This window comes from Micromys minutus (genome assembly GCF_963924665.1).
Source record: "Micromys minutus genome assembly, chromosome: 5".
NCBI lineage: Eukaryota > Metazoa > Chordata > Mammalia > Rodentia > Muridae > Micromys > Micromys minutus.
In genome coordinates this window covers 54,421,065-54,433,120 of record NC_137974.1, presented here as the reverse complement: position 1 = coordinate 54,433,120, position 12,056 = coordinate 54,421,065, and the positions used below count along the sequence as shown (strand labels likewise).

The 12,056-nt window shown below is 37.1% G+C and overlaps 1 protein-coding gene across 2 annotated transcripts in view; it reads right to left on the bottom strand.

The window, feature by feature from the left end:
* The window catches only part of TBC1D5 (TBC1 domain family member 5), a 446,523-nt gene that overhangs the window by 105,275 nt on the left and 329,192 nt on the right, over positions 1 to 12,056 (bottom strand). For both annotated transcript variants that reach the window (XM_080917354.1, XM_080917355.1), the window contains exon 16: positions 10,972 to 11,078. In XM_080917354.1, coding sequence (XP_080773480.1) covers positions 10,972 to 11,078 — 107 coding nt within the window. The remainder of the gene's footprint in view (positions 1 to 10,971; positions 11,079 to 12,056) is intronic.

Below are 12,056 nucleotides of genomic sequence, written 5' to 3'. Positions count from 1 at the left end.
TGATTTTGTTAATTTGGATACTCTTTCTTTGCTCTCTATTAGTCTGGCTAAGTGTTTATCAATCTTGTTGATTTCCTCAAAGAACCAGCTCTTGGTTTTGATTCTTTGTATGGTTCTTTTTGTTTCTACTTGGTTGATTTCTGCTCTGAGTTTGATTATTTCCTGCAGTCTACTCCTCTTGGATGTATCTGCTTCTTTTTGTTCTAGAGTTATTTATTTATTTCATGTGTATGAGTACACTGTCACTGTCTTCAGACACACCAGAGAAGGAGGGCATTGGATCCCAGTAGAGATGGTTGTGAGTCACCATGTCGTTGCTGGGAATTGAACTCATAACCTCTGAAAGAGCAGTCAGTGCTCTTAACCACTGAGCCATCCTTCCAGCCCCTCATCTATTCACTCTTAATATTCAGGTTATAACAAAGTAAGACAGTTAAAAGCATTATCTTCATGTAACTGATACACTGCCAAGAAAATATAAAATTTTAAAGTTACAAAGTAAATTTGTAAGTTACCTACTATGGAAAAGGGCAGGGAGGCCAGCGGGTCTCAGGGAAAACTAGAGACAGGATGGTCACCTGTGTATATTGCTTTGATCTGCTGCAAATGAGACTAACCTTTCTTGACAGTCACAATGACCCAGACTTCTGAGATCTCAGATGCTACTCTGATAAAGTAAGAGGTTAGTAAATTTTGGCTAAATGAATAGACTAGTACTTTAGAGGAAGAAAGTGGAGAAATTAAACTATAAAGTTTTTTTTCAAAATTAGGAAGTAAATCAAAAGATTTCCCAAACTTTTGTGGGGGTTGGGGAGGCAGTGCTGGTAAAATGTCTCAAAAGCAGATGGGGCTCAAACTCATACAAGAAGGTGCTTGAGCAAATGCTTGTCACAGAACTATGCTTTGGTGTGAAGGACCTGAAGACTCTACCTACATGGATGCTACGGGACACAAGGTTCACCTCAGGAGTTTGATCAGACACTTTAAAAGAGTAAGCCTCTTTCGAGGCCCAGCCCGGTACTCACAGACCTCTTTAGGCTTAACTTACTAAATTTTCCACCATCCTCTAACAACTACACAATGAGAAGGAAATCTTTACCACCTTGTCTTTAGGTAACACTCAGCACTACATGAAGTGGTCACTAAAGCAAATAAGTTCATTATGGTTAAACTGTTTGACATGTAAATGTACGGAGCTTTTCTTCAGATAAAGGCAATATGCTTAACATTTTAAATTAACAACAAAATGTTCAGTGAACTGATTTACTTAATGGGCAATAAAATATCGGTATGGCTAACAATAATAATAAAATATAGGTATGGCTAAGCTTTCTCATGCTACAGTCATGCTCTTTTTCTGTTTTTGTCAATTTAAAATTGATAATCCTTTTGTTATAAATTAGGTTTTAAAATTTTAACACCTTTAGGTACCAGTAAAATGACCCACACTCAGAGTGGCACCTTTTCTCTGCATATGCACACAGAGTATGGGTTATAAGGAGAATATGGGTTATGCACTCTACATTACTAGTTTAATGTCCTACAATCAGGAAAATAAGTGAGTAGAATGTTCCTACAGCACTCAGAACTGGCAAGGAGTTTTGAAGAAAACAACTAATTAAGGCCTCACCAGCCACCCAACATTCTTTAAGGCAGCAAAAGGCTAATTATCTCTCTCTGGGGTAGCATGGGAGGGCAGTGACCCATGAGAGCCACTCCACTCCTTGGCTCAGGACTCATAATATCACCTCACTATGACCGTTGCGAGATTTTACCATGGCTTTCCAAAGATACATGCAGAGAAGCCTTTGTAGACTACTCAGAACAAGAATTTCTCCCTACAAATCCACATTTTTCTTTACTTGTAAGACAATAAAAAAAATCAGATTAGTTTTTATGTTTTTAAAAGTTATTATTTATTAACCAGACCAGAATCAATTTATATATCTTAATAATGACTGTTTCTCAGCTGAGGAGGCCTTGCCTTTGTAACACAGAGAACAATCATTTTTATGAGGTTTCTTCACTCTTCTTCAGGTGCTCAGGAAAAATGTGGCTCAGCTTTCCTGGACGGGCTGAAGTATAACCAAAGACATGCTTATCTTCAGTGTGTATTATAATGGTGAAATCCTACTTATAGCTAATACTCTAATAAAAAAGATCCCTGGAATGCAATCCATGGAAGTGCACATGGATTTTTCATCCCAGCACAGAGAACGTGAAAGATGGAATATTATGTAATGACAGATTCTTAGTGTTTGCAAATACATGGGGTTCAAGGAGGGGGGTGGATACAGCCACTCTTCAGGTCCTTGAAGGCTTCCACATGACTCTAGACAGGTAACCACCAAATCCAGCCTGGCTACTTGCTTGAACAAATGTTCAAGTGACAAAATAGTGACAAAAGAAATATTAGTCTTACAGCTCATAAACAAAGAAAAAAATCAGTGTCCCTATGTCATATATACACACAAAAAAAGATTCTTTATGAATGTTAGTTTTCAAAGAAACATCCTATTTTGGGGGAGACAAATTGAAGAAGAGATATTTGTAACAGGAAATAATGACAAATTCTTGTTTATAAATAGGACCAAATCTCGGTAGAGCCCCCGACAGAAATATTAGGCAAAGCTGTTAAAAGGAAGAAGAGCACAGGTCTTCCTCCAGGAATTGTCATTAGGTCCTTTACTGGTTAGAGAAAGGGTGACATGGTGTTCTCTGAGGGACATGTGTCAGTTTCTAGGGCTGCTGCCTGACTGAGAGCAGATCTGAGCCCCTGAGACATATTTCACTCTGCACATGTAATTTACAATGTAATTATTCAATGGCAAGTAACAACTTTAGTGGGTTTTTAAAAGCATGAGTGAAATTGTAAGTGTGAGCCTAAAATCTGAACCTGGAGGTTCAGACACTTTGTAATTAAAAATAAAAAAAGTAAAATTTAACACAAGCTAAAACAAAAGAAGGACCAGAATTATTTGAGGACAGGAACATTATATAATGTTTTTCTACTAAGTTTCTATTCAAAGGATGATTATTAAATTGCTTCACATTTAGTAGTTTTATCCTAATAACAACACTAGACACTTTTGGGAGACCTGAAAACCTAATTGGAAATTTTCTCTGAATATTCTCTTTTCAAAACAAATGGAAGCTGTCAAATTCTTACTGCATAATCAAAATGGTGATCTACATACTGTACTTCATGTGTAATGAGTCTTTGTAGAAAGGCTGATACTTCAACCCACAACACAAATATAAGAGCACCAAAAAATGAGAATTACTTTGCTTATGTTTTTGTATTAGAATTTTATTTGCTAAAGGGTAAAACAGATTTTCAAAACTCACAGTTAAGTTAAAACAATAGTTTTAAACCTCTATTCCTAGCCCTCACTGCCTTCAGGAAGGAGGGAACATCTGGTTGTTTAAAGAACACAATATGTTCACATTTTCTATGACTTTTGTTTCTAATTGTGTATAATTTTTTTAAAAAAAATTTGAACTAGTAGCTAGAACAATGTTTTTTAATCACTTCATATTTTTTAGACTTTCTCCTGCTTTCCTTCTAACTTCATTTAGTGGATTGAGCTGGGAAATCTGTTCACAAGTTCCACTGTAAATGAGAGAGGGGGGAGGGGGATTGACAGAGACAGAGACACACAGAGAGAATATTTGAATTCGAAAGATGGTCTGAAGAGCCAAAATCTAGAATCTGTATTTCTATCTATCAGATTACTAAGTCACTATTATTTCATAACATTTGCAGGTAGAAATACGTTTCTAGGAATTCTGATATGGGAAATTGAGGAACTAGATAGTACATAAGGTCAAATGGTAGGGTTATTTCAACATCACGATAAACATGGCAGCTAAAATATAACACTGGCTATAGTTTATGTATATGTAGATATGGGTTTGATTAATTTGCTAGGTGAGTGAGTTTTATCTATATTAGAGTCAATTTGGGGTCCTAGAAAGAGACATAGCATTTGATAGAAATTTTATTTTAACCAATCATGCACAGAACACAAAGTTAGTTTATGGAAAACGAGCAGGAATCATCCCCGACAAATAACTGATAAAGGCATGCATATGGATGGGTAAGACAGAAAGTGTCATGTCTTAACTGAACCCCAAAGCGGCTTTGTGGAAAGGGTAGGGTGTCAGGAGTCTCAGGAGGGAGAGAGTAGACACAAAGGTCCAGAAGCTACATTAGCTAGCTTATATGTAGGTTATAGGCTTCTGGCCTAGGATCTTTCCTAATCTACTGGAAAGAGGGAAGACAAGCTGTTCTCAGTTCACAGGGCTGCTGTGAGGACTGTATTAAGCTCATCCAGGTATTAGGAAAGCTATGAATTATAATTGTTATTACAGCTTACAGATCTATTATTTAAAACTACTCTAGTGAAAATCTTTCCAAAGTAAAGTCTATGCTACTGATACAAAACAATTAGAGATTGGTGTCTCAGGCTGTATTCATAGAATATGTTCTCAAGAGAGTAATTTCCATGAAGAAATTAAAGATGATAACAGGGCAAAGTGCTTTGTTGAAGGTGGGCAATGAATTACTAAGGAGTTCTGTACTGACTTTGACTTCATTGAATCTGTTAGTAGCATGCACACGACTATGACACAAAGCTAGAACAAAGAAAGGTCCACTTCATGCCTCAGATCTTACTGCTACAACTAGTGAACTTCACTGTGTTTGTCTATGTGCTCTGACCTACTTGAACCCAGCACGACAAGCATTGTAAGTGTTTCATTGTTATTATTAAAAAAAATAGGAAAAAAAGCCTTTAGAGTGCCCCAACGTCAGGAGTTCTGGAGACTAGGGCAGAGGCCTTGCTAGCATTATGCTTTTCTTCCCATTTCCCCCTTAGCATAAATGGCCTCTTTTGTGCTCTAATTGATAGCCATGGACTCTTTGTGTTCTTGTGGGTTTCTATGAAGTACACAGACTAGCAGGTGCTTTCATTCTGCCTTTGCAGCATGGATTGGGTTATGTTAGTCCATTAGAAATCAGTTCTGTATAGGCAAATGATGCTCTAGCTGGGCAGGTCATCAGAGATAATTTTATCTAACTTCTAATGTTACAAAAATATCAAAACTCAACAAACATGATAGTTCCAAAATACCTAGCCTGATCTATGTTACTAGTTTATAATTCAGACTCCTCACAGGCATACTATACTTGCCAGAGCAAAAATTACCTCTCCTGAAATTTACAGAGTGTTGTCCAAGAGCCAGCCACTATAATCGATTAGAAGGTTCTTTACTTTTCTTGTAGACACCGTCATTCCACAAGCCTGTTAATGTGAGTCTGTGAACATGGCTTTCTCAGCAGGCCCACTTTAAGTCCCAGAAACATTAGTTATGATTCCATCTTTTGAGGAATTTTAGTTAAGAAGACTCTGAATAAAGAATAGTTTCCCCTTTAAAAATATTAATGCAAATACTTTTTAATTTTTAACCCATTCTTTGCTTTTAAATCTTTTATTATACCTCCACCCCCTACTCTGTGCCAATTCCCCTCTCTTCCTAACCCATCGTCTCCCAACATCCCCTCAGAAAAAGATCGGGCCTCCTAGGGACATCAACCAAACATGGCATGACAAGGTAAAAGAAAACTAGACACAACCATCACATCATGACTGGACAAGGCAGACCAATAGAGTCAGAGATAGCCACCGCGCCCACTTTTAGGATTCCCACAAGAACACTAAACTACTCAGCCATAACATATGTGCAGAGGACCTAGGTCACTCCTATATGCTTCCTGGTCTCTGAACACCTCCATCAATTGCTGGATGAAGTCTCTCCTGTCTCTTTGATGGTAATTCTGCTAGACTCTGGTCCTAGAACTCTCTACAGCTAGGATAAACTGTAGGTTAAAGGTTTTATGGCTGGGCTGGTGTCCCAAACCCTCCATTTGAGTCCTTGTCTAGTTACAGATGGTAGCTGGTTCAGGCTCTGTGTCCTCATTTACTAGGAGTCCTTGCAAAAGTTAATCTTAGAGATTCCATGGAGCTTACACTGCACTAGCTTTCCACCTAGCTCTGAAAATGTATCCCAATTCCAGTGGTTTCTCCCAGGATTTGCTTCACCCCTACCAACACTTGATTCCTTCTGTTCCCAACTCCACCCACCCCAGTACATTGGTGAAATCTATTTTATTTCCCATTCCTAGGGAGATCCTTGTGTCCTCCATAGTCCTCCTGCTACTTAGCCTCTCTGGGTCTTGAACCATAACACATTTGTATTTTATTTTACAGGTTCTGTCCACTTATGAGTGAATACATACCATAATCGTCTCACTCAGAATAGTTTTTTTTTCTGGTTCTACCCATTTGCCTATAAATCTGAATCTTAACTTTTAAAGCTAGAAGAATTTGTTCATTATACTCTATTGAAATAAAAAGTATTCATTTCTTTCTTCATTAAGCTAACCCCCATATACAAAAAGGGAACTCAGGCTCAACTACACACCAGTCACTGTGACCCCAGTAAAGACTCCCAGCTTTACTTGGAGAAGGTGAAACATCCTGTGCCCTGCCACTAGTGCAACGATCCGCTCCCACTGTGGCCCCATCCCTGCTATCTAAGAACAAGCTCTGAAACCAGTGAGCCCTCCATAGATGTCTGAAGATCAGCTGCTGGGATCTTCTAATCAATCCTTCAGAAGGTTTGTTCCTAGGCTCAGAAGTTGCACTAGTCTGTAGCTGAATTAGATGTTGTATTTGCATATCAAAACATAGTACCCATCTAGACTGAACCTCAAGTACCATTCAACTGGTCCACATCCCGACAAGGTATGTAAACAACAGCAAACAAAGACCAAAACACATATTCAGCAAAGGTGAGAGCAGACATCTAAACCAAGAAATATCACTATTGACTTAACTTCAGATGCTGAAGTTCCATCCTCCAAAGAAAACAACACGAATAAACAACACGACTCTTCTAGAAAATCTTACTCTCATAATAACATTCTCTGAAAAAAGCAACTTAGTAGTTAGAAAAATAATGCTTCCAAGATGTCAATTATATTTAAGGAATTCAAAGAAGGAGACACTAAAATGAAGACTACAAAAATCAAACAATTGAATGAGGTAAAGAAAACAAATCTATAAAAATAGAATTAATATATAGAATTCTTGAAGAAAAGCTAACCTGAAGTAAAAACTGGAAATAAAAGTATTAAGCCAGTAAAATAAAGAAAAAAATAATGGAAAGTCTCACCAACAAAAGAGATCAATTGGAATAAAGAACAAAGAGTATCAAAGGTTGAAGACAAGGTAAAGAATATGTATAACTCAATCTAAGAAAGTGTTAAATATAGAAAAACCCACTGGAAACAGAATATGGAGGGACTCTGGAATACTATAAAACAAACAAACAAACAAACAAACAAGTGCAATATGAATCATTGGAAACTCAGGCCACAGGTATAAAAAACACTTTCAAGAAAACCATAGAAGAAACATTTTTGAAAGAATGTCTATCAAGGTACAAGAAACATACAAAAATACCAAGTAAGCAGGATCTGAAATGAAACTTCAAATGTTGCATAATAATCAAATTATTAACTGTATAGAACAAAGAAAGGATATTCACGTTGCAAAAGAGAAAGATCAAGTCCCATACAAAGGCAAACTGATTAGAATAACACCTAGAGACTACTTTGAGTGCCAGGATAGTCTGGACTGATGGTATACATGCCGAAACTAACCAAAACTAGTGAGAAGGGATCAGTAAGGATACTTAATATTCACTCGAGGAAACAATGAACCAAGAGGATATTAAAATTCTAAACATTTATACACTGATCAGAAGGGTATCCATTTTCACAAAAGAAATACTGTTAGATATAAAACCACAGCCTGACTCTAATCAGTGGTGGTAGGAAACGTCAATTCCTTGCTCCTTTGAATGGATAGGTCATCAAGAGTGAAACGAAACAGAGGGACTTAGGAGTCAAATGACACCATGAATCAAATGGATTTAGTAGACATCTATAGAACACGGTACCCAAACATTAGAGTATACTTCACTGTGGCCATGGAGCTTTCTTCAAAACTGATCACATAGGAAACAAAGCAAGTCTCAGCAAGTATAGGAGAACTGAAATAACATACTGTATTCCATCTGACAACTATAATCTATCCAACAACAAGCTGTAAGATGAAACAAACCCTTTTCTTCCTTTCCCATGGTGCTTTTGGTCATGGTGTTTTATCACAGCAGAAGAACACTGACCAAGACAGCAGTCCTAAGAGGAAAGTTTTAGGCACTAAGTACCTACACTAAAAATTTGAGATCTCTCATACTTAATGCTGCATCTGAAAACCTTGAAAAGAAAAAAAAAAACAAACAATACCCTAAAATGAAAGATGGGAACAGATAATTGGTTCTTTGAATAATTAACAAGATTGGCAAACCAGTAGGAAATTAACCAAAAGAAAGAGAGAAGACCCAAATTTATAAAATCAAAGATGAAAAGAAAGACATTACAACATACACTGAGAAAATTCATAAGGGCATATTGTAAGTATATATATTTATTTACTTATTCTATCCAGGTTAAATGACAATGAAGTAAATGATTTAAATAGATCCAGAACAACCTATGATCCAGCAGGAGTAATTAACAATATGTCAACTTAAAAAAAAAAAAAACCTAGGGTCACATAGATATAGCATATAATTATGCCAGACCTTTAAAGAATACGTAACACCAATATTACTCAAAATTGTCTGTAGAATACAAAAGAAGAGAATAATTCCAAATTTCTTTATAAAGCTTATGTTTCTCTAACACTAAACCAGTCAGTGAGCCAAAAGAGAAGAAATATTCTTGACAATTCTCTCAGACAAACCTAGATGCAAAAATTCTCAACAAAAAGAAGGTTAGCCAAAACAATCTTGAATAAGAAAAGAATTGCTGGAGGTAACACTATCCCTAATTTTAAGTTATACTCATAAAAACAGCATGGTACTGGCAACAAAACAAAACAAAACCAAAAAAACCAAACCAACCAACCAAAAAAAAAAAAAACAAAAAACAAAAAAAAACAAAAAAAAAAAAACAAAAAAAAAAACAACAACAACAAAAAACCAGTGATACTGATCAATGAAATTAAAATTTCTTTTTGCAGTAGATAGTGATTTACATGAATATCCACAATTAATCAGCATGTAGAGAAGAGACAGAGGAGTGCTTAGCTCTGACTAGGGTACCTGCTCTCACAGGGCTCAGGACTCATCCTGAGTACAACAGGGGGCTAGGGGATAGAAAGAGTCTAGAGCCAGAAGTGGTGGAAGACTACAACAAAACCGTGTTTTCCAGACATAACGGTATGTCTCCATGTATGAGCTCACAGCAGCTATGACAGCATGCACAGGTCCTGCACAAGCTCTGCATAGAGTGTGTGTGGGGAGGGTCAAGCAGTTCCTGCCTTAGAGGAGGAACTACTGGCAACCACGAACTTCTGAATGCGAAAGTAAGTCCCTTTTATGGGTGTGAAATCTGGTGGGATGACCATGTTCCAGGAAATAGCATCACATGCAAGAGTATTTGGCAGCACAAAATTGGTTACATGAGTTGAAAGCAAACAAAAAAGGACTTGAAGCCCAGTAGATAGGGAGATGGAGAGGAATATGGGAGGAGTTTGGGGAAGAAGATAAATATTTTCAAATACATTTAGAAAATTAACAACAAATTAATAAAATATTAATTAAAAATGAATAGGAAGTTGAAGTTTAGTTAATCTTCCATTTTCTACTCTGTAGAATTCTGAGATGACACAATGTGCTTTACTTCAGCAGACCAAAACTCATCAGAGATCAGCAGCTTCATCTTTATAACTTTTCTAGCTACTTGATCTGTCGGTGGGGCTTTTAGCTATAGAGCACACATGCTGTACGTGCACACATGGAGACAAAACAGAAACGCAAAGTACAAATGCTGGTATTCATAAACCATATCCCAAAAGATTTTTCTTATATAAAATTGTGTGTATAACAGAAATGCTAATAAAGGATAATATTTCTATATAAAGTGGTTAAGGAAAATTCTAAGTAATATAATAGAAAAGATACTCAATGTCAATTTTACCAACCAGAGAAAGGTAAAAAGTCCTTTAGAATTAGATTTCTATTACATTTGGATGTACAGGCAGAGCTTTGGCAACAGAACTCACAGACAGACTGACTGACTCAGAGACAGGCTGACAACTGCCAACATGAGTATTGGGAGAGCTTCCAGAGAGCCAAAGGCTGGGATTACCACCCAGGCCTGGCGTTCTCACACTCGCATTTGAAGCATTCTCTCTTATTCTTCATCCAATATTTTTGTTTGGCTCAAAAACAGCAAGGATTCACATTTTTAAAGGATCATTAAATGTTCTTATTTTCAAGAAATATAACATTAGTTGTAAAAAAAAGCACACTTTTCCCCCCTGTGAAGTATGAAGAAAATTGCTTTATACTCAAATAAAGAAATCAGTGTTAAGGTCTGTCTAAATCTTTATTAGATGGCTCGTAAGCTATGAAATAGACTAATATATGTGTATATACACATAAACATTAGTATCATAACTCACTGATAAATTCTTATAGGCCTAGTCCTTAGTATAGCTCTTTTTTTCTTGATTCTATGTGGCCTCAGGAGCCCTACTTGAATTAAGTCATCCCCTGTGAGGGGTTATCAAAGACAGTGACATCTGGCTATAAGAAGTAGGTGTTTACATATTATCTTTGGCTAACAGAGGCAGGAGATCCAGGAACACAGGCACCTGCTGGGGTTCAGTTTCTTAGGACAATGCCCACTAAGTTCACATTCTAACATTCTGGCCAATGAGAATGTGAATTCTGGCTTACAACTTCTAACAACCATTAGGAATAAATCAGATTGAGAACTTGATTCTTCACCCAACTTAAAAAATGATACCTGTTTTCCATAAGAAAGCTTACCTTTGGGTCTCTAAGGAACAGGGCCTTCAGTATCAGTGAGTGTATGTCCCCGATGAGTGGATAATGCATCAGAAGGCCGAGACAGGTCTGATAGTTACTAGAAATCACTAAATAAGAGGGAAACACTATTTAGACACAATACTGTTCAAAATATGTGCATTATGATGATTCTAAGAAAATAACTGAGAGCCAAAGCAAGTGATGCAAAAACTGAAGTGACCCGACAAAAGTCTGTGCAGAGATGAGATCTTCACCAAAGTCCTTTGGAGCAGCACATGTCAGCTACCCAACATGACTCCCAGGGAGTGGGGCGAGGAGGGCACAGACACAGGTGTGATATGTGCAACATCATACAGTCTTAGATGTGCACATATTTCTTGCCATTTCTATGGCTACCTTTAGCTTTGCTGCTGAGAAATTACTAAGGACACTGTGTAAATGGGAAGCAGCTAAGAATCCTAACAAACAGTACTTACCTTGCTTACTGTGCTTCACATTTTACACCATGCTCATTCTTTATATATATGTCACATAATTCAAAGTTCAAAATTACAATTTTCTACAGTTATTTGTTTTTCTAAAAGTAAAAGGAAATGGGGGCGTCTATACAGAATCGTTTGCCTCAGAAAAACTGAAAATCTTCTGTGATCAGCTTGTATAAAGCAATCTAACAATGGTATGGTTACTAAACACATGTTAAAGACAGGTCTGTGTAAAGTCTTCTGTTTCTGGGCAATCCATCGGTCACTGCAGTCCCAGTTGGGCCCACTAATGACAGTTTTGTGAGCCACAATGATTGCCTCTGTGACACCGACTGTGAGGGCGCTTCCCAGCTACAGCTGCCCACAGTTGTAACTAATCATGTGCACTCATCAGTACTTGAAGAATGTTCCACAGGAAAACAGCCATGATCCAGGGGAACAAAGACAAAATACTGAGTCAGAAAGACTTTGATTCTTAGATTTTCTTCCTACTGCTGGAGAAGCCACTATTAAAGGAAGATTTGTACCATGTTCCCTCCTGTGAATACTATGGAAAGGAGACTAGACTGGGCAAAATGAATAATTATAAAGCATGTAAGGAAC